The sequence below is a fragment of the Leptonotus elevatus genome, chromosome 8, assembly GCF_054856555.1.
Source record: "Leptonotus elevatus isolate MCC_2025b chromosome 8, RoL_Lele_1.0, whole genome shotgun sequence".
In the NCBI taxonomy this organism is placed as follows: Eukaryota; Metazoa; Chordata; class Actinopteri; order Syngnathiformes; family Syngnathidae; genus Leptonotus; species Leptonotus elevatus.
This window is the reverse complement of record NC_141246.1, coordinates 24,978,795-25,006,329: the sequence shown is the minus strand read 5'-3', so window position 1 is coordinate 25,006,329 and position 27,535 is coordinate 24,978,795. Positions and strand designations below refer to the sequence as shown.

At 41.5% G+C, this 27,535-nt stretch overlaps 1 protein-coding gene across 5 annotated transcripts in view; it reads left to right on the top strand.

Annotated features, from left to right (window-relative positions):
• The window catches only part of glra3 (glycine receptor, alpha 3), a 96,186-nt gene that overhangs the window by 60,848 nt on the left and 7,803 nt on the right, over window positions 1-27,535 (top strand). Inside the window, exons 5-10 of one of the 5 annotated variants that reach the window (XM_086082207.1) lie at window positions 394-476; window positions 1,599-1,727; window positions 15,904-16,041; window positions 22,168-22,382; window positions 25,074-25,220; window positions 27,177-27,305. In XM_086082207.1, the coding sequence (XP_085938333.1) occupies window positions 394-476; window positions 1,599-1,727; window positions 15,904-16,041; window positions 22,168-22,382; window positions 25,074-25,220; window positions 27,177-27,305 (841 nt within the window). The remainder of the gene's footprint in view (window positions 1-393; window positions 477-1,598; window positions 1,728-15,903; window positions 16,042-22,167; window positions 22,383-25,073; window positions 25,221-27,176; window positions 27,306-27,535) is intronic. The other 4 variants (XM_086082208.1, XM_086082210.1, XM_086082211.1 and 1 more) reach the window with 4 other exon arrangements.

Here is a 27,535-nt window from a genome sequence, read left to right as displayed (position 1 = left end):
GCGGGGTCGAGTGCTTTTCCGTGTCTTGTTGACGTCACCATGTCACGGAAGTTTAATCTGCAGGTTTGAAGCACACATTTTAAAAGGAGGAGAAAGCTAAAGAAGTCACGTATTGACTATTTTCATACCTGGTTGGATTGTAGACAGGCCGGGGATGCATATTATTGATAGAAAACCCCACTAAAGTGCATTTTCTTACTATGGGACCTTTAAAATCCTAGCATTTTCAAGGTTTTCAAGCACCTGTACAAAGCGTGTTTAAAGTATCCATGTTGCTGTTTGTGATGTCTGATTACTTGGTGAATGTGGAAGCCATGTGCTGTTTGCAGTTCACACTTAAACCCTGTTAGTGTGTTTCACTTCTCACTTATGCTCTTTTCTGTATGCTTTCAGACTAACGTTAACGCTCTCATGTCCCATGGATCTAAAAAATTTCCCCATGGATGTACAGACCTGCATTATGCAGTTGGAAAGCTGTAAGTACTGGACACAAATAAGCACTTTGAAATGCAGGGAGTACTCGAATTACGTCGTACGCGACCTACGTCCTTTCAACTTTACGGCGCCCATGCCTCGTCTGTAGCACCTTTTTTTTGTTAATTTCCCACAGTAATCACTCAATTTTAAAATTATTTAAACTTGTGTTGTTGTTACCTCGGACATCCATCAAGCAGATCGGCTCACCATCAGGCGCGTCATATTTCCGTGTTTAAGTTTGAGTTAGCTCCGCTCTGCCGTCCTGCAGACACACAAAATTGGTATATATTTTTTTTAAATTACTGTACAGTATTAGTATATAGTATTTTGATGTAAGTATCGACTTTAATACTGAAATCCGACTGAGGTCAAAATTCGGGTTACATGGCTAGCGTAGGAACAACTCAGACGTAACTCGAGGACTCCCTGTACTCTTTTTGATACCTGTAAAACAATTCCATGTGACTCTTAAATAATTTGCATGATTACATGAATCACTCTGACTGGCTAGCACATATTGCTTCTCTTGTTTAAATTTTTAGTGTCTTGTTTCTGTTTGAGACCCATCTTCTGTTGCGGAAGATGTCTGATGAAGAAGTCTAATGGTATTGTCACTGGCTGTTAATTGCGACTGATAATTGACGATTTAATGACAAGTGGTTTATCTTTCCTCCTTCAAGCACAACGGCAATTTGTCTTTTGTGCAAAAGCATGGTCGCTCTAATGGTAAAAAGAAAAAAGAAAACAAAATGCCATTATGGTAAGCGCTACTACGAGACCCCCCCCCCCCCAAAAAAAGCATCGCTACAAACAGATAAAATAAAAAAAGCTGAAAGTCATATGAGGCTTCTCGATTGAAAATGACCTCGTGAATGACAGAAAAGCAAAAGGCAACAAGCGGCCTGGATCATGGGTAAGCACAACAAACTATTTCATGATGCATGATAATTTTGCTAAAAGGAAAAGGGCAGTTTGTTTTACTTTTGAGATGTATGTGAACATTTGAACTCTCAAGACACTTGATTCATCTTAGTGAAAGTTATTTATTTTTATTTGATTGAGTAATACTAGCGAGAAAGAATCAGTGTGATACTGAAAACAAATATTTTTGTGCCTTCCAGTAACTCCTGATTATTACTGTACAGTACACACAGCCCCATACTACATAAAAAAAATAAGAAAAAAAAGGGGCCAACATTTGTTGCCAACACGCACGGCCTGTGGACTTATGACTTCCTCAAAACATGCAGGTAATAACCCTTTTAAAAAATATTGGCGCATGTAATTAAAACCGGAATATTGGCAATATTCGGGTATTGTAAGGCCATGTAAACACGCATAGTAACCTGAATATGCTCTTTCTCTGGTTTATAAAACCCGAATAAGACCCCTGGGTTACCCCTTTCATAACCCGAATTCTTGCTCATATAAACAGATTCGGAATACCTTGATTGAACGGCTCTCTATTTTCTTCTTCTTCTCTTATTTTATTCGCAAGTAATCTCAGTCTTTGTAGTAACGACTTGTATGCACATGCAACTCGGTCCCACTCGCTAAAGGAGCCTTGATTTGTCTGTGGCGTTATTTTGTGTCTCTACGGCGAAAACGCCACAGTTTGTGCCTATTTATACACATTTATACAAGTATATAAGTCGGTGCTTCTGGCGTTTAACCCACCGGAAATACTCAAGCCGGAGTAAACAAAAATGACGAGACAACAAAGAACCACACTTCTGGAACGAGGAGAAAACAGACTACTTTATTTAGCATGGTGAGTGACATATATATAATGTCTTTTATTCACCAAAGAAAGTTAAAAGCGGAAATTACATCTATTTACGCAATTACGTTGTCCGCGCGCCGCAATCTGAACGGGACAATTCAATCAAGCACAAATGGCTGTGTAAACGAGAGTAACTCTGTCAGGCACGCATGTAAACGGGTTACCACGAATGTTTCAGAAACTGGAATTCTGACCTTAACCCGAATATTGACTGCATGTAAACATAGTCACTGAAGGGAAGATACAAACTGATAGGTGCGGTCGCAGTTAAAAAGTCATTTGTACTCATCTTGGCATTGGTGGAGCGTGCATGATGTAGAAAACTCTTTTCACATTAACATTTTAAACTCTGTAATGCCCCTTTAATTCTCACGTTCATGTCACTGTGTTTTTTGTTTGTTTGTTTGCAAACCGTGACTTTAGGTTGTGTGTACAGTAAAATAGTGACATCCAGGTCAATTCCTCAATACAATTTGCCTTGAGCATTGCTGGTAAAAGATAAATACATATAGGAACATTTACATAAAGCAGTATTATCTATCTCGTTCATTTAAAGGAAGAAAAATGCTATGCTGTAACTTCTTAATTGATTGCGCTTTCTGCAAATGGATAGAGTACATATTGATTAAGAACAATTAGGGTTATCGATCGGCCCTTAACAGCTCTGAATGGCGATAAATGATCACAGACTGTTTCTCGTATATTGGCCGATCGTAATCAATGTACAATCGATTGGAGCACCCCTACTTTTTTGTTTGTTGGTGTCTTTCATGTTAAGGATACTTATATATATATATATATATATATATATATACAAACGCACCTCTTGATGCAACAACTAGACCAAGAGATTGTAGAACTTTTGCGGCTGAACTGGAGGTAATAGATCAACGATCTCGAAGGTCACCTCCAGTGAGACGGGCTGCAATTCCTGAATCTGACATCAGGCGCAGAGAGATTCGAGATGCTGAGCGTGAATCTTAACACATGCATACCTACCGTGATGGAAGCAGGCAAAATAATGTTGGCGCTTATTTCAATGCGTTGCCAGAACCCCAAAGGCCAATGTTAGCCATATTTGATGGAAGTGAGGACTGGGACTCCTTTCTAATGCCATTTGAACGTCAAGGCATAAAATATGGGTGGAGTGCCAATGAACGGGTGGACAGGCTGCATGAGTGTCTACGGGGAGCTGCGGTACGGTATGTCTGCTTACTACCAGAGCGCACAAGGGAAGATTACATTCTTCTGGTCGAGCAACTCACTCAACGCTTTGGAAGAACAGACCCCCCATCCACAATAAGGAGGAAGCTTGGGGAACTCCGACAAGGGCGAGAGACATCAGCTGAATTTGCAGAAGAAGTGAGACGCCTCATCACTCTCACATATCCAGGGGTTGATCTCCAGCTCCAGGATCAGCTAGCAACTGATGCTTTCCTCAAAGGCTTACGAAACCAAAAGGTGGCTTATGAAGTCATGAATCGTGAACCATGCTCCCTCGTTGAAGCTCAAAAGTTTGTGGAGGCCCATGAGCATAACTTCAAAGCCACAGTGGGCCGCAAAGCTGAAATAAGGAACAGGACAGGAGGCGCATTTTATGGGTTGATGAAGGAGACATAGGTGAGGATGCTGCTGCAATATCCCGCAGGGTCCAGACTCCCCAATATGTCACAGTTGACCAGTTCGCTGTACTGATGGACCAAATGAAGGCCCTTGTCGACAAAGTTGATAATTTGCAGGTGCAAGTGGGAGACCTCCGGGCAGCAAACACAGGACTCCAACAGCCCAAAGCAACCCAAAGCCTTGTACCAGAAAGAAAACAAAACTACCAGCAGTTACACCCTAACCTAGGACGTTCTTAAACACCCAGCCCAAATCGTGGAGCAGCAGGCCCATGTTTCAAATGTGGAGAAGCAGGACATTTCCAGAAAGACTGTGCTAGATCGTCCAGTCCAGTGGCTTCATGTAACTACAGTGACAAGCATAAAGATTTTCCGCTGCAGTCGGGTGGAGGGTTGGACAGCTCAGTTGTGGACTCAGATCACCAGTTGCAAGGCTGGCAGATTGGCTGCACCAAGAAGAAAGGTGAGAGTTTACAAATTCCTGTAACCATAAATGGCATTCAAACTCAAGCTATGGCAGACACTAGCGCACAAACCACCGTAATATCAGAGGAGCTGTACTAAAGTATCCTGAAGGACAAAACAGTATCTACAGACCTACACCAGACCTACCTATTGAATGCAGGAGTTACAGATGAAATGAAGGCCAAACATGGACTCACAATGACCTTTCAAATTGGATCCAAGTCCATTGCCTGGGAAGTGCATGTGGCTTCCATAAGAGATCCTGTTCTTGGATTTGATCTGATGAAGGCTCATGATGCCGTCATCTACAATCGTGGCAAGGTCTTCATTGGAGATGCTCTACCAAAAGGAACCTGTCTTGGTGTCATTGCCCTGGAACTCCATGTGTGCCAAAGGAAATTACAGAGACCAACCATGCAGATGATGATGCAACATCACTGGTTGTAGGAAGAGTAACGACGACCCATGACATTCCTGAACACCTTCAAAGCCTGGTTGCTGCTACAAATGAAGCTCTCAGTGGAGAACAACAGCAGAGGTTCACTCAACTACTGCTCACATATCAATCGATCTTTGACAAAAATGACTCTGACCTTGGTTACATGTCTGCTGTTACGCACAAGATAGACATTGGGTCCGCTAAGCCTGTATGCCAGTTAGTGAGAAGAACTCCTCTTGAAATTCAAGGTGAAGAGAAAGCACACCTTAAAGCCATGCTGGAAGCAGGTGTAATCACACCATCTACATCTGAATGGGCCTCCCCAGTGGTCCTAGTGCGCAAAAAAGATGGAGGAGTAAGGTGGTGTGTCGACTACCGTAGTTTGAACAGTCTCACTATCAAAGATGCTTATCCACTACCTCAGATTGAAGAATGTCTTGATGTTGTTAGTGGTGCAACCATGTTCTCAACCCTCGACCTTCAGTCAGGCTACTGGCAGATTGCAGTGGATAGCAAAGACCGCGAGAAGACGGCATTCATCAACAAATGGAGCCTTTACTAACACACTAGAATGCCTTTTGGACTATGTAACTACACACCAAGCACGTTTCAACGAGCAATGGAGCTTGTCCTCAGAGGGCTTCAGTGGAAAACCCTTCTCATCTAAGTGGACGATGTCATCGTTATCGGCAATGGAGTGGACCAAAGCTTGGATCAGCTTGATCAGGTCTTCCAGATGTTCGAAAGCTATGGACTAAAATTAAAGCCATCCAATTGCCATCTGCTCCAAGAGGAAGTTATTTTCAAACAACAGTGCCAGTGTCGGCGCTGTCCTGTCACAAGTCCAGTGGGGAGAACTGCCCGCGTGTGGAGGACACGACTAGTCAGTTCGTTCGTTCCCATCTCTCTCTCTCTCTCTCTCTCTCGCCCTCTCTCTCTCTCTCTCTCTCTCTCTCTCTCTCTCTCTCTCTCTCTCTCTCTCTCTCTCTCTCTCTCTCTCTCTCTCTCCTCTCTCTCTCTCTCTCTCTCTCTCTCTCTCTCTCTCTCTCTCTCTCTCTCTCTCTCTCGCCCTCTTTCGCACTCGCTCTCATTGTAGAAATTGTAATCCCTCGAAGTAATCCCCATTTTTAATAAATGTACCTGTAATCTGATTACATGTTTTTTCCTGTAACTGTAATGGAATACAGTTACTTTTTTTTTTTGCAATCTGATTACGTAACGGCGGTACATGTAGTCCGTTACTCCCCAAGCCTGTTTATATTGTGGTGTACAGTTGAGGGGGCCGGGGGGGCCCGAAGGAGCACTGTTTTAGACGAAAGTCCCCAGTGAAGTTCATTCCACTTAAGAAGCAGGAGCCAAGTGCTGTGTGGAGCAGCTACCCAGCACAAAGAAGCTGTCCCCATTGCTGAAGAACAGATTCAGCATTACTGATTCTTGATCTTCTCCCCTCTGACTGCCGCTTCTGCTCAGCCATCGAACCACACTGCACCATGGGACTGCTTTTGCAGAGTTGTGTCATGCTAATCACGGCAGAGGGTTAGACTTTACCCTGGCTCCATGAAAAAACAAGTGCGTTCTGCAGACCATGCCCCATGCAGAACGTTTGAGGCTTTCACCGACCAACACGCAGAAACGGTTAATACAGCTCGCAACACTAACTGAGCACTTATAGATCCCCGGGGCATCAGACAGCGCAGCCAGGGACCTATAGTCAACGAGACTGACCACCAATGTTTTGGTGGTTTCTCGCCATCTCAATAACCGCCAAGAATCATCTCAACGGAATCAAAGTCCTCAATCTTTTACTATTATATCCCTTTTCAATCCAACTACAGTAATTGTAATTCCATAAAAAGAAATCATGCATTTTCAATGCACAAGCATACAGTTCCCTTGCCCCTCCGTGAGTCCCCCTACCCATGGGCACACCACTGGTGGAAGGGGCCAAAGGGGTCGGGTGCGCAGTGAGTTGGGTGGCAGCCAAAGGCGGTCCGGTCCGCCCCCCGGCTACTGAAGCTAGCTCTGGGGACATGGAATGTCACCTCTCTGACAGGGAAGGAGCCCGAGCTGGTGTGCGAAGCTGAGAAGTTCCGACTAGATATAGTCGGACTTGCCTCCACACACGGCTTGGGTTCTGGTACCAATCCACTCTGGAGTTGCCCACGGTGAGAGGCGCAGAGCAGGTGTGGGCATACTCATTGCCCCCAGGCTAGGCGCCTGTATGTTGGGGTTTACCCCGGTGAATGAGAGGGTAGCCTCCCTCTGCCTTCGGGTGGGGGGACGGGTCCTGACTGTTGTTTGTGCTTACGCACCGAACAGCAGCTCAGAGTACCCACCTTTTCTGGAGTCCTTGGAGGGTGTGCTGGAGAGCGCTCCCCCTGGGGACTCCCTCATTCTGCTGGGGGACTTCAACGCTCACGTGGGTAATGACAGTGAAACCTGGAAGGGCGCGATTGGGAGGTGGACACCAGCGGTAAGGGATGCTGAAGAAGGAGTCGTATTGGGCCTTTTTGTCCTGTGGGACTCCGGAGGCTGCTGACAGGTACCGGCTGGCCAAGCGGAATGCGGCTTCGGCGGTCGCTGAGGCAAAAACTTGGACATGGGAGGAGTTCGGTGAGGCCATGGAAAACGACTTCCGGACGGCTTCGAGGAAATTCTGGTCCACCATCCGGCGTCTCAGGAGAGGAAAGCAGTGCGCCATTAACACTGTGTATAGTGGAGATGGGGTGCTGTTGACCTCGACTCGGTACGTCGTGAATCGGTGGGGAGAATACTTCGAAGACCTCCTCAATTCCACCGAAATGCCTTCCTTTGAGGAAGCAGGGTCTGGGGACTCTGAGATGGGCTCCCCTATCTCTGGGGTCGAAGTCACTGAGGTTGGAAAGCTTCTCGGTGGCAGGGCCTCGGAGGTGGATGAGATCCGCTCGGAGTTCCTAAAGGCTCTGGATGTTGTGGGGCTGTCGTGGTTGACACGTCTCTACAACATCGCGTGGCGAAGCGTTGAGGGGGTCCGGTTTGGTGGCCTCAACATTGCATCTCTGCTTTTTGCAGATGATGTGGTGCTGTTGGCTTCTTCAAGCCGTGATCTCCAACTCTCACTGGAGCGGTTCGCAGCCGTGTGTGAAGCGGTTGGGATGAGGATCAGCACCTCCAAATCCGAGACCATGGTCCTCAGTCGGAAAAGGGTGGAGTGCCCCAAGTGGAGGAGTTCAAGTATCTTGGGGTCTTGTTCACGAGTGAGGGTAGGTTAGAGCGGGAGATCGACAGGCGGATCGGAGCAGCGTCTGCAGTGATGCGGACGCTGTATCGGTCCATTGTGGTGAAGAAGGAGCTGAGCCGAAAGGCAAAGCTCTTGATTTACTGGTCGATCTACGTTCCTACCCTCACCTATGGTCACGAGCTGTGGGTCGTGACCGAAAGAACAAGATCCCGGATACAAGCGGCCGAAATGAGTTTCCTCCGCAGGGTAGCCGGGCTCTCCCTTAGAGATAGGGTGAGAAGCTCGGTCATTCGGGAGGGACTCAGCGTCGAGCCGCTACTCCTCCGCGTTGAGAGGAACCAGTTGAGGTGGCACGGGCATCTGGTTCGGATGCCTCCTGGACGCCTCCCTGGGGAGGTGTTCCGGGCATGTCCTACCGGCGGGAGGCCCCGGGGACGACCCAGGACACGCTGGAGAGACTACGTCTCTCGGCTGGCCTGGGAACGCCTTGGGATCCCGTCAGAGGCTGAAGTGGCTGGGGAGAGGGAAGTCTGGGCTTCCCTGCTAAAGCTGCTGCCCCCGCGACCCGACCCCGGATAAGCGGAATTGAAGACGGAACGGAACGAAGCATACAGTTTCCCAGGTACCACTACTGTATCTTAGTCATTCTCCACAAACTTTTGGTATTTCACATTCCACAGCTCTGTCAATTTGTTGGCATTCATTCTCCCATGGTGTTAAATGTTTAGGCTTATCTGTTATGTGCAGATTCACCTGTTGTGCTCAATGAGGCCACTCCATCAAATTGTTGTCTTTCTTTTCTCAATTTGTAAAGTCTAAGGCCCCATCCATGCAAAACTACATGTCACGGTATTTACACAAGTTATTTACCGTTTGGGCATTTCGTCTATATGGAGGCGGCCTTTAAGAGTCTAAAAACAATCATTTGTATAACCAGCAGGTGGATAGATATCAAAACACCGCCCCTTGCTTAAAACAGTTTTACATGTCCACATTTGAGGGTGGAAGGGGTGGATCTTTGCCGTATCCCACTTCACTGGTTCACTGGTGAATGAAGTAGCTGGTATACACAGCTAAATCTTGGCTAAAGATGACAGCAGTGGGTAATAGGGATAGACCGATATTTATATATTTTTTATTTAATTTTTTTATTGTATTTTTTATATCCGTTTTTATTTTTACTTTTATTAATTTGCAGTGTTTGCACATTTAGTGTGTTGTTCACCATTTTACACACATTAAACAGATTTTTCATCACAGAAACTCACATTGTGGCAATAAATCCCGAATATCATACCGATCGTGTTTATATTTTTACAGGTTGAAGTTGACAAGAGTAGGAATGTGCATTTGAATTTTGGTGATGATTGTTCACTGTTTCCAAAAGCTACCAACAGAATGTCACAGCCAGAGTTGGAAAAAAGCAGGCCAAGCCCATTAAGGTGTCATTAAGATGTGCTGAATTCATATAAAATGCATTCAATCACTATTGAGTTTTTCAGGGAGGTGCTGACATCATTTTTACACACAGAACTATTATATAAGTGCCAATGTTCAGCCCAATTAAGTGTCCCTTTGATGTACAGTAGGACAGGTAACAGCCAAGTAAGCTTCTATATGATCACAGATGTCCACGTCAGCTGTAGTGTTATACTTCCATTCCTTCATTCCTTCTCATATGTTTTGGCCACCATTTATTTGACAGGTCCATGATCAAATGGTTGCTTTAGTAAAACAAAGTCTAAACAGGACACGTCATTTAACTGGGGGATTTATTACCACGCTTCTCTCATCTATTGTAGTCTCTGCACTGAGAGTACTGAGGAGCACAACTAATAACATTAGATTAATATTACAGAAATTCAGTTGTATTCTTTAGTAGTGTTAATTTCGTCAACGAAAACTAAACAAAAATAATTTCGCCAACACGCATTTTTCACCGGACTAAAATTAGACTAGACTGGACTAGACTGGACTAAAACCCTCATTAAAAAACAATAACTGGGACTAAATCAGCATGCAAATTCGTCAACTAATGAAGTGAATGAATAACATTTTGTAAAATCTTGTCTCTGCTAATCTGTCACTGTTACACTGTCATGTGACACAGTGACACACACCCCTTTCAAATCTGCAGCATGCAACATGCACAAACACATGGGAAAAACAGGAGTGCAGATTCACGGTGAATGGTAAAAAAAAAAAAAAAAAAAAGTAAATTATATATATATATATATATATATTATAGTTATAATGTAACATTAATCCAACAGCTATAACGTTCCAACAATAATTATCCGACCGGTAACTAATGCTGGCTAATTTACTAGCTTGTAGCATGGAGCCATAGTAGCCACTTGCTGATATACTGTAATTGTGTGTCAAAAGCTGAGACAACATTTTATGTGAAATAGTTTTATATCTGATGTGTTCAACATTATCTGCTGACAAAAAAAACCATACAGGGGTAAAATGATTGTCCAAACTAAAACTAGACAGTTTTTGTTGACTACATCAATACGAAAAAATGTATGTTTTCTTGGACGAAAACGCGAGATTTATAGTCGACTAAAAATTGACGAAATAAAAGATTGAGATTAACAGGAAACTGACACTTGACTAAAACTGAGACTAAATTGAAAAATGGCTGATAAAACTAACACTAGTCTTTAGTCCTGTAAGATATGCCATATTCTATGTATTTTTCCATGTAATTGTTATTTCTCATAACCACACCCCCTGACTCTCCCAGTATGTCATTCCTAAGAGTGGATGAATTATTATTTTCCATTTATAGGGCCATTTTTAAAAAGAACCATGTTTATTTTTATTTTTTTTAGGAAACTCAAAGTGAATTGGCAACCTAATTTTGGGGAATTCTAATTCATCCTTTGTACAATATGGAGCATAGCCTGACCCCAGGGGACTGAAAACACAAGCATCAGATTTGTCCTCAGTGATTTATCTGCTTTAGATCACTAACCACAGCTTTTACAATACATAGATCAACAGATCATACATTATGTGTGTATATGAGATTATTTTTGCCGAGATGATGCAGCTCACTGATGTAATGATGCTCAGACCACAGGAAACACAACACACACATACAGAGCCATGATACTTTAGTGAGAAAAGTGCTTTGAACCAACTCCACTTCCATTTAATTATAATATGGAGGTTCATTAAATGGCCCCTGCTCAAGTTTTATTTCATATTTGTTTGCTAGCCCTTAAAGCTGAAAAATCAACAACAGCTTGTCATTTCATTACACAAGAATTAAATAACTTCCAAGGCCAAGTAAAGACACATTAGAGACTAAGGGCATGATCCACTCTCTTTTCTTTGTTTGTTTGTTTAAAGGTTATCTGCGTGCATACTCTTTTATCATAGGCTATTTATTAACACGCACGCACGCACCCCCCCCCCCCCCCCCCACACACACACACACACACACCCAGAACAAAACCTTGACAAACAAGACCAACTACATCTTTTGTGTATGGCTTTAGGCATGTACCATCTTTTACCAGCTGTTCCGCGTTTAAAAAAAATGCTCCATAGAGCACCAGCTTTATGCAGTTTATGAAAGCTTCCACCTATTGCTTAGCTCAGTGGTTTCTTTTCCTACTCTTGGCCATTTTTAATTTTTATCAAGCAGGGTCATCCTGGTCAGAGCATGGTCATTTAAATGATTATCTCAGTATAAACATGCCATCGTGTGTAATCTGTCTCCGTCAACTGAATACAGATGTGGCTTGAAAATAATTACTCTCCTCATCACAGTAAGCACGACATTCAGATGTGGTTTCAACATATACTGCATAATAACATATACTGTAATAGATGTTTAGTTTAGCTCTATAGTGCATGAATGATTTTTTTTTTTAAAGTTTATTGTGTCATGCATATAACTGCAAGCCCAGCCCTAATTGGTTTATGAGATACCAGACAATCAAATGAACCAGGCTCAGTGTACAACAAGAAATCAGCTCAAGAACAGCCTATATTGCCTTCTTTTCCATGCTTTTGAAATAAAACCCCTGAATCCAAAGACATCCAACTAAAGCAACCATTTCATCTTTTCCACGTATGACCAATGGAACATCAGGGTTATGTTGTATAATATTGATGCTCTCTTACAGTAAACAGTAATTATCAAAGGAGAAAGTGAGATTCACTTTACACATCATACAAGTCACAAATCTCACACAATCTGCTATTTTCAGAGCTATTATAGAATTGACCAGTTTCGATGGCCAGAGGAAGAATAGCCGACTTCAATGGTGCAACCTGTCAACCACTGAGTTGTGAAATGTTTTACTCATTATAGATTTTTATTTTTATTTTTTTTAAGAGCTCAGTATTGTTCATTCGGTAATGTCATCATCATTGCTCTTTTTTTTCTTTTTTCTTTTATTATATATATTTTTTTTGTTTGTTTGTTTTTTTGTATGTGGGTGAGTATGTGTATGTGCGTGCGTGCGTGTATTTATTAGCTCACCAAAAACCTATTAGAAAAAATCCCATACCGTTCACCTAAACCGAGCACCGCCGTCAGGAGACCCGAGGGGACCAACGAAAACAAAGGAAAGTGAAATCCAGCACCGACCAGACACCACCCACCGGGCCACCCACCAGAATTCTTCCCCAACCCCAGAAACATCTAAATTCCAACAAATCCCCCAAAAAATCAGGGAGACCTCAAGAGACCGAAGGAGAGACTGAGGAAAGGAAGGAAGGACAGACGAAGCCGAGTGAGATCCACAGACACCAGCCTCCACCGATTCAATGACCTGAGGAGGAAGCAGATTGTGTCTGAGTTTCGATAGATGTTGGTGTGGTGGATCTGGCATGCATGAAAATCTCCACCAAAGAGGGGAGCCGTCGACCCCTGCCAGGATTATAAATTATTTATAATTGATTTAGCAGAATGGTTGTTTTGCTTCAAATGTCATGATGTCATCACATCAACAGACTTCCATCTACCCAATCAATTTAAATCTCCTCACCTGGCCAATCCAGGCCCCGAGGGGGCACAAATTACCACTAGGAGAACAACTTGCCTCTCTGCGAGGTAAATTAATGACTTTGTGCACACTCTGTGCATATAATTCACATTTTCTGTGGTGTGGTGGTGTTCTCCAAGTGTTCATTCACAGCGGTCTACTTTATATCATTTGAAAGTGGACTGGAGATCTTCTTGCTGTTCCTTTTATATGCAGTTTGTGCATGCCGATCTCCTGGATCTACAGCAGTGGTCTCCAAACTCGGTCCTCTTGCAGGTTTTGGATGTTTCTTTTTTCAAAATACACCTGAAGCTCATCAGCAAGCTCTGCATAAGCCTGATAACGATCCTGTTCATTGGAACAGTATGAGCAGGGAAACATCCGAAACCTGCAGGCCTCCGGCCCTCAAGGGTCGAGTTTGGACACCACCGATCTACAGGTACATGCCATGCCGCATGGCTTTCTGTGCTAAATTTAAAGGGAGTGAGGAGAGCTTCTTCCATTGGCCAGAAGTCGGCTGCATTCCCTCCCACAACCACACACAAACACCCACTCCTATCTGCGCTAGTCCAAAAAATACCAAAAGAAAGAAAACTCCATCCATCCAAATCCACTAAATGTTTGCGTGGCTTTTGCGCAGGGCTAACCAGTATAAATGGAGCAATCCAGGAGTGTCTAATCCGCAAAGCACGCGCTGATGGGGAAATTCATTGCTCACTGTGCTGCCAACCACCAGATTGCACCGCGGTGTGCCGATGTTTTTTGTGCGTATTTAAATGAGGTAATAGGCATATATTTGGAGGAGAAATTGTCGTCTATGCATAATAATGAGCCTGAAGAAGTCCTCTAAAAATCTACAATGCATTATCAGCCCACCTACTGTATATGTATGGAGGACCAAAACTCCATCCATCCATCTATCCATTTTCTTAACCGCTTGTCATCACAAGGGTCACGGGGGGCGCTGGAGCCTATCCCAGCTGGCTTCGGGCAGTAGGCACCCTGAACTGTTTGCCAGCCAATCGCAGGGCACACAGAGACGAATAATCATCCACACTCACAATCACGGACAACTTGGAGAATTCAATTAAACTGACATGCATGTCTTTGGAATGTGGGAGGAAACCGGAGTACCTGGAGAAAACCCACGCAAGCACGGGGAGAACATGCAAACTACACCCAGGAAGGCCGAAGCCCGGACTCAATCTCACGTCTTCTGCACTGGGAGGCGGACGTGCTAACCAGTCAGCCACCGTGCCGCCCTAGGACCAAAACTGCCAAAATTAAAAATAAATAAATGAATAGAAGTGAAAATAAAAACTGATATAAGAATATAATTCAAAAATTAAATAGAAATAAATAAATTTAAAATAAATAAATGAATGAGATTCAAAAAATAAAAATGTAAAAAATAAATTTAAATAGAATCAAATATCAATCAATAAATAAAAACGCTCTGCTCTCATTTATTTTATGTTGCAGACACTGTCAGAACGAAATGTTATTCAAATGAGGGCGTAGTGCTAAGTGTGTCTTGGGTTGGACTTTACGTTGTAAATAGTCAAGCGACTATATAATGTCACTGTCATCAATTTAAGTAAATTTCATGGCGTCAGCATGCCGTATTTATTTATATTTTTTTAAGCACAAGATGTTGCTTATTTTTCATTTTTCTTATGTTTAAAATAAAACGTTGCAATACTTTTGATATGGGTATGTGTTTCTTTTAACATTTTGGTCATGATAATGGTGATCTAAAATTTGCATAACATTTCATCTCTACACTAATGTAAAAGCTTAACACAAAAAACACACTACCTATTAATCACAAAATACAATAACAACAATTGATTAGAAATAAAACAATTTAATAACGTAAAGCTCCATCAACAATTGAATAGCGTACAGCTCTATAAACAAAACCGATGCTATTCTATGAAGAGTACCTCTACTTTGAATAGTATATGAATTTATTTTAAATATAACTGTTATGGTTTGGCACGGATGAGAACCTAAATGCAGGAAAGCAGGAGAAGCAAGACAGGAGTGCAGGTGGACTGAACAAAATGTGTTACCAAATTCAAAAATGCTAACAAATTTACTGGGGGGGATAAAATCTAAATATTGTACAAAATCAATGTCCTAAAAGAAAATCTCAACTCAAGGTAACAAAGAACGACCAGGAAACAAAACGCACACACGCACATGCACATACACATACTCACCCACATACAAAATAAAAATGTATAAAAAATAAAAAAAAAGAGCAATGATGATGACATGTCAAATCGGTAAAATTACCGAATGAACAATACTGAGCTCTAAAAAAAAAAGTGTAAGTTGTGACCAGCAAAAATGATTAAAAAATGACTGAACGCAGGGAACTAAATACAAACAAACTGCTGAGACAAAAGGGAAAACTTGGACAAGACAAGTGGCTGAGGGAGCTGATTGGTAGACAAGGCTGAGGAGAATATAGGTGGAAACAAAAACCTAACGAGACAGACATGAAAAAAGGACAATATGACAAAACAAAATCGAATAAAGCTAAGTCAACAATAGTGGGGGAAAAAATTATTTTATCCCATAATGTGAATTATTCATATTAATTTTACTCTCTGCTGTAAATGTTTGTTGCACACACAGAAGCAGACCACACACATGCAGACATGCAAGCAGAGTAATGGTGTGCACAAATTGTGGGCTTGCACCTGACCTGAGTTTTGGAGTGTGAAGTGCTTTGCCAGTTAAAATGTATTTTGTCTGCAGTGGAAGTCAAACCGGGGTCTTATGTTTTCCAAAACCCAAGTCTTCGCAGATGAGGTCCAGCTGCCCCACACTTTGAATGAAAATAATTTATCATGTGTTTTATGTATTACCTTTTACAGTTGGTTACACCATGAATGACCTGATCTTTGAGTGGCAGGAGAATGGACCAGTCCAAGTGGCCGAAGGACTGACCCTTCCACAGTTCATTCTTAAAGATGAATCCGACCTCAGATACTGTACCAAGCACTACAACACAGGTAACACACACACTCATAACATTTGGTGAGCGGACAAAAATAGCTCACTCGAAGGGTTTTTAAAATGGTGGAGTAGTGGTGAAGCAGATGTGCGGTTGAGAAAAGTTGCTTGAAACAGACAAAAGACAGACAAAAGTAAAAAAGGCTGAACATGGATAAGGTATCAAGAAAGCAAAAGAGCAAGAACAAAGAAGAGGAAAAACACGAAATTGAACCCGAACAAGATGATGGCAAAGAGGACGCTAGCCGCAAGTGTGTGGAAGTGGCTAACTTTACGGAGGCCTTTTTGCCATCAAAGACGAAGGGAGTTCCGGGAAGACTTAGCCACATTCTATGAAGAAATGAATTGCAAATGCTCCAAAAACAAGAAAGAGCTTCAGGCCCAAGCAGCTACTATTGAAACAGCACAGGTTCAAATACATGAACTACAGGAGTGGCAGGCGGACTCGGGCACCAGGATATGGGCGATAATGGAACGGTCACGCCAGCTTCAAGAAAAGCTAACTGATTGAGAAAGCAGGTTGCGGAGGAATAATCTCTGTATTTACCGGGTCCCTGAGGACGCCGGAAAATACTTTTACTCAGTGGGCGACTACGTGGGGCGGCTGCTCAAAACCGCACTCGAATTACAGGAAAGCACGGAGCTTCATATCCAGTGCTGCCATTGAGCATTGACGAAAAAGTCTGGCCCAGAGGCGACTACAAGATCTATTGCCACCAAATTTCTGCAAATTGACACCTAAAAAAGATTCTTACAAAAGGTGTGGGGCAAGGAAAAAAAGACAATAAAGTCAATAATAAACAAGACTTCTTTTATCATGATTATGCGACCAAATTCCTTCCAAAACAAAGAATTAGGTGAATGTCAAAAAGGACTGAAGGGACAGTGGGAACAGATTGGCGGCAAGCTGGTGGTGGGAAACATTGAATGGAGGCAACACAGCAAATGAAGGGAAAACTACAACAACGATTTAGGAGAAAATAAGACTTTCCTTGCCCAGAATCATAGGTACACCGTACACAGGTGGAATAATCACAACTCGGGTAAATTATTATTTTTTTTTTTGATGAAAATAGAAGATAAGAAGAGTAAATAGAAGGGACCATTCCATATTTCTTTATTCTTGATATGTAATGTTATGTTGTGAACTTAATTGCCTTAAGCAAATTCAACTGGCTGGGGGAGAGAGAGGTTAATGGACAATTCGCAAAAGCCCCGCCCCCCTTCATTTGATGCTTTCGGGTCTGACATCCTTCTGGATATTCACAATGTAAATAAACGTGCCAGAGCATGTCAGTGAGTGTTCTTGCAGCATACACGCGTGATATTGTCCCGATGGAGGCAAAAGTGTCTACAGTATGCATAATATTAAAATATGCAGAAAAGCTATACTAAATCATACAGGTTTCAAGATAAGTCCAATACAACAGCGGTGTCTCTCTCTCTGCATGGAAATTGTAATCCCTTAAAATACTTCCAATTTTTTAATAAATATACCAGTAAACTCATTATGTGTGTTTTTCCCCCTGTCTGTAACAGAACAGTTGTTTTCTCTGAGGTCACACAATGCTATGTGAAAGATGAAAACAAAATGGGTTCAAAGTGTCTGTTATGATTCAATGTTCACTTTGTGTAAATCGATGAAACATCACAGAGCTCCCCAGTATGAGACCCAGCGTAAACTACTTACTAGGACGCCAAGTTACCCAACTAACATTAATAATGATGAAGATAAACCGTATATTTTTACGAGGCGTCACCTCATAAGGAACTCGCTGAAAATGTGGACGTGCTTGCTGAATGAGGTAATGAATGGCCAATTACAATGGTATTCTAATAATATACAATATAAGTATAACTTTTATGTCCAGTTTTGTGGATGAAAAGTGAGTTTGACAACAGAGCTAAAAGCTGTCTTTTGTGTCTTTTTCGCTTGCTAGTTAGCTTTAGCCTAGCCCATTATAGTCTAACCTTGGAGCAAACGTAGGAAATGCTTGTTTTGGAGACATTTAGCTGGGGATAAGGCCATCCACACTGTGTAATCCATTGATTGCACTACGATTTACACAATCTATGGGCACATCGCTTCATTATTTTGCTTGTCGGAGGTCCACAGCTTGTTGGAACATTATTTGGTCTTGTTTTATTGAAGCTGATAAAAGTTTTGTTGATCGATTTTACAATAGAGGTCAAGGAAGCTTCGAGCCGAATGTCGGGGCTGTGTGGGTTTGGGAGCATGGTTTACGAATGGTCAATAAGCGAAGTGCGCATTACGTTTGTTCATGTGTGAAAATCAAGTTATGTTAAAGGGGCATGATATAAGTTTGAGTGTTAAAAAAACCTTATTTTTCACCCACGTGTTTTTAAAATTGTATATGTATATGGCCTACCCATAATGCACCACACAGCCGAGATACGCATTTCGCTCTTGAGTAAGGATATGTCTACACTAATGGAGAATGTAGTGTTAGGTCTGGGGAGAGGCCCTCAGGCCAGAGGACTTCCTCTTCATACAGTTTTAGGGGCACTGGGATAAGTAGGAATTTGCCCCAGAGTTTGTTTTGGATTTTTAACTTTTCAAGTGTGTGTTGGGGAGCACATGTGAGGAGGAAACAAAAAGTTGAAAATGGACAATAGTATCAAGATAATATTGCTAAATGTGAAGAGAGGGAAGGTTATGTTGTAATTGAAAAAAAAAAAAAACATTGTAATGTTGCAAGAGACTCATTTATACCAACAAGAACATGAAAAACTGAGGAAGTTTGGCTATCGGAACTTATTCTATAACACATACAAAAGAGGCCGCAAGAGAGGAGTAGTAACTTTGTTGGCTTTGTAAAGGAATTCAAGATAAGGAGTCGCGTCAAATTTTTTGGAAAAACTCAAGGGGTATATGAATACTTTTTCAAGTTGCTGTACAGTATATGCACCTCCTGAAAAAGATTTTCTTTAAGCGTATACATGTAATTATTTTATTAATACAAAGAAACCCGAACATTGAATGTGGCGACTTCAGATTATGAATAAATAAATGAGGATTTGGATTTTTTTCGTTGTGTTTCTCCAAAAGTGAAAGTAAACAGAACGTGGTGCCCCTATAGGCGATTGAAGGAATTACAATTTCCTCAAGCACCGATCAAATTACTAATTCATCCATTATCGCTACATGAATAACACCCCCCCCCCCCCCCCCCATAAAAAAACCGGGTTTTTTTTCACTGTACTTGTGTGTAATACAGTCCCCTGATTTGATGGTATCCTTTATTACACTGCCCGCATTTTTTTTTTGTATTTTGGCACATATAATGGCAAAAAGTGCACCTGTCGTTTTGTCAAACAGCCGTTTAAACAATGCTTGCAAGCTTTAAGGTGTACAGTTACGCAAACACTTTCAGTACTCCAATCTTAGGTATTCAAATGACGGCTATTTTGGTAGCCACACTTTTTTTTTAACCTGATGTTCACGCATGCGCACTTCGTTTATTTTGGCATTGAGATTTTATCCAAATCTCAGATCAGTGAGGCAGTCATGCTAACCTAAGCACTGAAGCTAAGCTACTCACTTAATAGAAAATGTGTTGGAGAGAGCATTGACACCAGAGCTAATGTTTTTAGCAAGTGATCTAGTACAAGGCTAGTTAGTTTCAATTACTGGATGAAAAAAACAAACATTATTTGACAATGTTTAAAACACTGTAATGGCCAGTATTATAATTGTGACTTTTTCTCGGTACAAAGTCATTCAGTTCCCAAATTATTTAAAACTTTGAATAAAGCCAACTCGAGGCACAAACATTTCTGCTGCTTTGAAGGTCCCAATGACAGTGGCCTCAATCATCCATAAATGTAAGAAATTCAGAACCACTGGGATTCTTCCAAGAGCTGTTCACCACTTCTAAACTGAGCGGTCTGAGGAGACAAGGGTCTTGGTCAGGAATGGTTGAACTCTTAGTTGTGAATGCCAAATGGTATATTTGGAGAAAAACAGCCCCTGCTCATCACCTGGCCAGTACAATGAAGCATGTCAGTGGCAGCATCATGGCCCTGGGAATGTTTTTCAGTGTCACAAACTCAAGACTAGTCAGGATTGGGGGGGAAATAAATGCACCAATGTTCAGAGATTAGATGAGATGAGAGACTACACACCTCAGACAGGTGTGACAGTTCATCTACATTCAAAATATCAAAATATTCAGGTCAGTTCTGAATGCCCTTGAGTGCCAGAGCGCAAACTTAAATCTGAATGAACATCTCCAAACAGATCTGAAAATGACCAATGACCAATGGGCGCCAAACTGCCCAAACATACTGTAGGTATGTACATTTTGTGACATAATTTTTTTTAAAAACGAGGCTGCCAGGTTTCCAACGTCATCACAATAAAGAAACAGCTCTTATTAAAGTCCGAAATTATATAAGATGTGTCGGTGATAGTCTTATTGGATCTCAGTACAGCATTCAATACAGTTCACAGGTCCTACTTTAAGGAATGGAGTTATTTTGTGACCATTGCAAGTTTCAGATCTGATCGAACACATAACTCCAATCCCAAAGACTAGACTGGCGCCCAGTCAGCTGTAGAGTAGATTTCAGAATTCTGCTACTAGTCTATAAATCACTGAATGGTTTAGGTCCTGAATACATTAAAGAAATGCTGATTGAATATAAACCCAGTAGGTCTGCAGACTCTGGTCAATTAATAGAGCCCAGAATTCAAAGCAAACATGGTGCATCTGCGTTAAGCTGTTATGCAGCATGTGTGGTTGTGGTGTGGTGCTGTTTTGGGGCTAATGGAAAAGCGGCAATAGATGGACGGTTGGAGGTGCAGGGCGGTCTCCAATTGCCCACATCAAATGTGCGGCAGACTACATCATCTACAAAGGGAGAACTTGCAGTTTGCCCACATAAACGCAAACGTCTCATCTCTCTGAACCCAGCGAGTCAAATTTCTGCTTCCTCAATGTCAAGTATGTGTGCGCTTCCACCACCCTAGTTTTAATCAATTTTGCACAAAGAAAAAGTTTTTAAGGTTAAAATAATTTACAGAATTTTGGAATGAGATTAACATGAAAAAAGGTGAAGCTCGGTGAAAACTTTTACTGCTGGTGAATACTCCAGATGCACTATTGGTTGGCAAAATTTTTACTGTATTGAAAAATATTGCATATTTAAAAACATATACATATATTAAAATTAGATTTAATAGGATTCCTTGCAATCTACCTTACCATGACATCTAGGAGTTGGACGTGGGGGTTGCTAATGGCAACTAGCAGCAGCCTAAGTCTGAAGAATGAGCAAAACCATAAGTACCTAACAATAGTGAATGGCAATTGTGAAACAGTGACAATGGTGACAAGCAACGTAATATTGCAGCGCTATCCTTCCACTTAAGTTACACCTAAATACTAGCAGCAGTAAACTCCCCGCAGGTGTACCAAGGAGGTTTCTACCCATCAGCACTACCTAGTGGAACTGTGTAAAAAGGAAAATGATGGCACAAGCAAGCATAAAAAAGGAAGCCGACATTTCCACATGCAGCGCATAAAAAAAGTACTTGGTTGTGTTAAACTCATTGAAACCCAAAAACATATAAATATGTTTTTTAATACTTTGTCCTTCACTCCCACTCCAATGTACATGTTTGTTTGTTTTTTTGCTAGAGCATACAGAAGGCTTTGATACAGCTTCTGTCATGAAGAGGTCGCTTAAAGCAATGATAGTTATTAAAAACAAATGGCCAACAGGTGGCAGCAGAGGATATGAGATCAGCCAGGGCCATGTTGCAACAAGCTCTTTTTCCCCAGTGTTTTCAACAGGTTTGTGAATAATGATGAAACTTAGCTATATTCTAATGCTAATTGCTGCAAAACAGAAACAGACACAAGTATACTTTTTTCCTGATAAGAGAAGAGACTCTAATCTTTCTTTTGGTAGGTTCCATGTTTTTATACCAAAAGAACACAATATTTTGTGGGCCTTGCAAAATCAGTCAAAACCCAGTAAAACAGCCGAGGGCAAAGGGGGTTGCTTCAGTGAAAATGACTGGGAGTGAATGAGTTAATTGTGTTCGTTAAACAAAAATGTTTATCAGTATGCTGTGTTGTGTATGTGCTGTGTTGCAGGTAAATTTACTTGTATTGAAGTGCGGTTCCACTTGGAGCGTCAGATGGGTTACTACCTGATCCAAATGTACATCCCGTCTCTGCTGATTGTTATTCTATCCTGGGTGTCCTTTTGGATTAACATGGATGCGGCCCCGGCCAGAGTGGCGCTTGGCATCACTACTGTCCTCACAATGACAACACAAAGCTCAGGCTCCAGAACTTCACTGCCAAAGGTCAGTTTTGAATTTTTGTTGTTGTTTAGCTTGTGTTTGGTTGGCTTTCATTCAGGTGCTTCACACTCCTTTTAACATCCAAAAACAATATGACAGTGAGAGTGGTGCCTAACTTGAAGCATGCATGACATGCTAGTATACTGGCAGTCCAAACAAATGTACTGGAATCAATTACTAAAGACAATAATTTCATAATTTGGTGTTTTGGTTTTTTATTTTGTTTTTTCTATCAAGTACGAACTGTCAGTGACTACTTATCGTAAATAGGAATAGTTTGTTTTGTAATTGCAATTTGCAAGTAGGTACATCAAATTCTAGATAGAAGACTACAATTCTTTTTAGAGCATTTTTCAATGTCGTTATCTACACACTACATAACACAATACCTTCATTTTCATCTTTCATTCACAATATGTGGGCACTGGCAATCTTGCACTCCTATTTGGAGGAGATGCCTGTGTATCCATAGATAATAAATGATATGTAGGGTGAGAGCGGTGATTTTATCACTACTAGTGATTCACTAGTCTTCTGACTGCGCGGACTGAACACAACCGCACGTGCCAGAGCATCGAACACAAACAACAATGGACACCTGCTTCAAGGAGCACATATGTGAGGAGATCTTCCAACATTACAAAAAACACAGAAGCTGTTTGTTTGTTTTTTCTTTCGCGAGGTCACTAGATTATAAATGCACGTGAAGCGTTTTTACCAACGTTCTGAAATGTTTTACGAATGAAACCACGTGCAAACCCAAAACAACTGGCATAAACACAATACAGAAACTCTAGAAGACTGAAGAAGTGGGTTAACTTTAACCATAATGTCTAATGCAGTGTCTGTGTTGGAGGGACCATAAAAACATATGCACTCGCACAAATGCATACTCATTTGTGACCATTTTGCTGGCAGTCTAATGACAGTGGGCCATGGTCTCCCACTTGTATGTGTCGTTTTGTTTTGTTTTTTTGTGCGACTTACAGCCACAAATGTGGTTTAACTTACTTATGTGACCTGTTAAAGACTGAGTTTTGCTGAGACTTGTGAATGCCATTTAAATATATCTGTAAAGTTTTAAAATGTAAAAATGCCTTCCATAGCATATGTTTTGTTGCCAAATAGACATGTGCACTGCAATGTCTGACACGCTGCACTTTGAAGCATATGTTTTGTTTTGATTCTGCATGATATAAAACCAATAAAAGTAATTTAATCTGAATACTGTTGTTAGGACCCAGGTACAGGGAAGCAGAGATAAGGAGGCAGAGGTGAAATCCCCCCCCCCCAAAAAAAGTAAAACGGGCTTTTCTTTTATTAAACAAAAACTAGGTGGTGAACTAAGTACTGATGACCAAATGATCCCAGAGCGCAAGAACCTGCTGTTGCTCACAGTGGATGGGTTAAATGCGGAAAACAAATTGGATGGGCGTGACAACCAGGGGTACTTTAACCTTTAACTTTAACTGGATGTAAACAAAAACAACAAAGTCCAAAAAATCAAGTGTTGTGGCAAGACGGGGGGGAACAAGGCATGACATCAACCGCAACTCTGACCGCAACAAACAAACAAACAAAGGACCGACAAGGACTGAACAAAAGACAGGACGCTAAATACACCAACATTAATTGACATGATGAGACACACCTGGGCAAGACACAAGTAGCTGAGAGCACTGATTGGTTGGCACATGTTGACACAGGTTGACCACATAAAGCTTGACAAGACAAGAGAGGGACACAGGGACAAAACACAGATCACACAAACAAACAACAAGAAAACTTAAAATTAAACAAAAACCCAACCGCACAGAAAAAAAACATGACAACTGTGCTTATGACTGAACACATGTTTAGAGGTCTTTCTGTAAAAAAAATAAAAAGAAAGAAAGAAAGGCAGTGAGCCTGCTGTTCAATAGATCAGCGGTGTCCTGCAACCTCCCTTACGCCACAGACCAGGTGAGTCATGAATGAAATTAATCAAAACAAATGATTCCGTAAATAACCTACTTTTACACGATTACGATGAATATAGTTGTTGCAGTTGCTGTTGTCGTTTCAAAGAATATAATCAGATTTCAAGTATGTGTTTATTAAACACGCTGTGCATCTGTTGTGTGTGTGAGAACGAGCCCTTCAGTCTTCTTCTGGTATCTTGTATGCATGAGAAAAAATCAGACATGGAGCACTTTGCTACGTAAGCCTCATTAGCACGGCCATTTCTCTCGCATGTATTGTGTGTGTGTGTGTGTGTGTGTGTGTGTGTGTGTGTGTGTGTGTGTGTGTGTGTGTGTGTGTGTGTGTGTGTGTGTGTGTGTGTGTGTGTGTGTGTGTGTGTGTGTGTGTGTGGGGGGGGGGGGGTGGGGGTGGGTGGGCGGGTGGGTGGGCGGGTGGGTGGGTGGGTGTGTGTGTGTGTGGAAGGAGGTTTATTGTGTTCCCAGTGCCAAACAGAGCTTTGCACTCCACTATGTTACGCATGTCTGAATATGGTATCATTTTATTAAAAAATCAGGTCACATCCTCTGACACTAGAGGCATCAGTTGCACAACAAGTAGCTCCTAGCCTAAAATAATGTCTGAAATGGTTTGAGGAGAATTTGCTGGAAAACGACAATTACCACAGTAAGGGTCACATGGGATTTTGAATGAATTAATTGCATATCAACAAGTTCCTTGATTCATGTCTCACAGGTCTCCTATGTGAAGGCCATAGACATCTGGATGGCAGTATGCCTTCTGTTTGTCTTCTCTGCATTGTTGGAGTATGCTGCAGTTAATTTTGTTTCAAGACAGCATAAAGAGCTGCTACGATTCAGGCGACATCCCAAGAAGAGCAAGGTACCGAAAAAGCATACTCCTGTATTTTTCTTTTTCTGTAGACGGACAATAAAATAGTTAAATTAGGTTCTCTTTGCAATGTGTCATCTTAAAGACATCAGGATTTAGGCTACCTCCCAATGGTGGCATGCTAGTATTACGTTTGCGTGCAGCAACAAGAAATGAGAAGGGACGTTTCTAAGCCTTCTGACTAAGCATGATTGAGTTTCCTCACCTCATCGCTATGTTAGTGCATGGCTCTGCATGGCAGCATCACTGTACTTGTGTTGTTGTTGTTTTGACTGGCCATCGAAACAATATGAGCCTAATGTTGGTGCATGATATGAATGTTTGAGAATCAACATTCAGTCAACTGCAGATAACATCTTCAATCTAATGGAAAAGTGGTGGAAACATTTCATAAGATACTTTGCTTAGAAAGCAATTCCATATTACATTAAACCACTTCTTCCTGCTGAAAAAAACAAAGCTTTGAAAATCTACAAAAAATCTGACAGCAAAATGTTTGTGAGATACAGTAATTATATTTCTCAAGCAAGTTTCTTCTTCTTGCTTCTGTCTAGTATTTCTTTGTGAAAATATAGCTTAAAACTATGCAATACAAGAAAATAATGTAAACAACAAATCTACTGTGTTACATGGAATGTTAGTAGATATTCAGGGGAACTGGAAGAAACCTTTTTTTATATAAAAAAAGGAAGAACACATGCACAAGATCTTGTTTAGAGGGAATAAATTATACCCAGTAAAAATTAATATTACTTATGATGATTAAATATGTAAAAGATACATGAATGTGAATATATCTGAAGTTAAATGTGTATAGAGATCCGGACGTTGACGTCACGCGTCCCAAAATGGCCATTAGCGCAGCCATTTTGGTAGCATAGAAAACGCGTCTGCCACTTTGAGTAAATGGCAAACGCCACACTTTAAAAATGATTGACAGCTGTGTGGACCAGCTGCCACATCAAGAAGAGGCAAAAAAAAGAGCATTCTCCAGGCTACCAAAAGAGGAACCAAAGCGTAGCCAATGGATCACAGCAGCCATAAAAAGAGTGAACAAGACGGAAAATTTGGGATCCTGCTCATATCAGGCGAGTCAATTACTGAATCAGTTAATCGTGTAGATGTAGCTCGATTATATAGTTATTAAATGAAGGCAAAAGGCGTGATCAGGCACTTTGCACATGGTGGCTGAATCAGCAGATGCTAACTGTTACCACGAGCAAAATGTGGGGGAAATTATCTATTTCGTTTGTTTGTGCTGTTACGGTTTAATAGATATTACACAGTTGAATTTAATAACCGACCAAAGCCATAAAGAAGACTTACGGCATAAATGACGGCGGCCGTGGCCAAATTAGCAGCTGCTAAGTTGCTAACGTAGTTGAATTACATAATACTTGCATGAAACTGCTAACTTCGATGGCATTTTGACCACACATAAACTTGTAAAGCTTTTGTATGATCAGATTTGAAAGCACTCACCGGTGTAAGAGAAGGGGTAATTCCACATAGCAGCGTCGGCGAGTTGGAAAAAAAAAAAGCACTCCTGACACTTCATCGGCAACCCAACCTGTCCACCTCGCTCATGTATATCATGTCCTTTTCATCAAAGTGACTGTCAATTCTCTTGGGGGGGAAAGATGACAGATAAACGATTTTTATCCCTCCTCGTCATTGTAGTCTATTAACGCTGCGCCACGGGGTGCGTGTTCAGAGAACTAGTCATGTGACATCTCAATCTCTATTGTCTATGTCCTAAAAATGTAGCAGGTTGTTTAGAATTAGACCTACAACAATAAAATGTAACTATAAAACGTATTGACTTACTACATTGACTGAATGAATGAGTTCCCCAAACTTGGTGTTAGATGTTTTGTTTTGTTTTGTCCCCCCCCCCCCCTCCCCTTTTGGTTTCTCTCCGTTGATTATTGTTGTGCATGCTGGTAGAACAGTGGAGGTGCAGTTGATGCAGATGAGCTAGCTGAATCCCTCCACCGTGTTAACATTGACAACGGCCTCAAGGCTTCAGACCCTTTCTATGGATCTATGACCAACATCTACAGCACCAACTACAGGGTAATGAGTGGCACAATACATGGAGTGTGTTGGCATGTACCTGAATGTGCATGAAGCATAATGCAACCGGTGTATTGTGTACCTTCACCGGCATTCTACCAGTAAATATAGCTGGTTAAGAGGAGATGTGGACATAATCATAAGGAGGTTGTCAGTAACAGAAACATATAAAGACAGTAAAATAGTCTACAGTATATTTAAATTATTTAAATGCTGCGCCAGATGTTTTT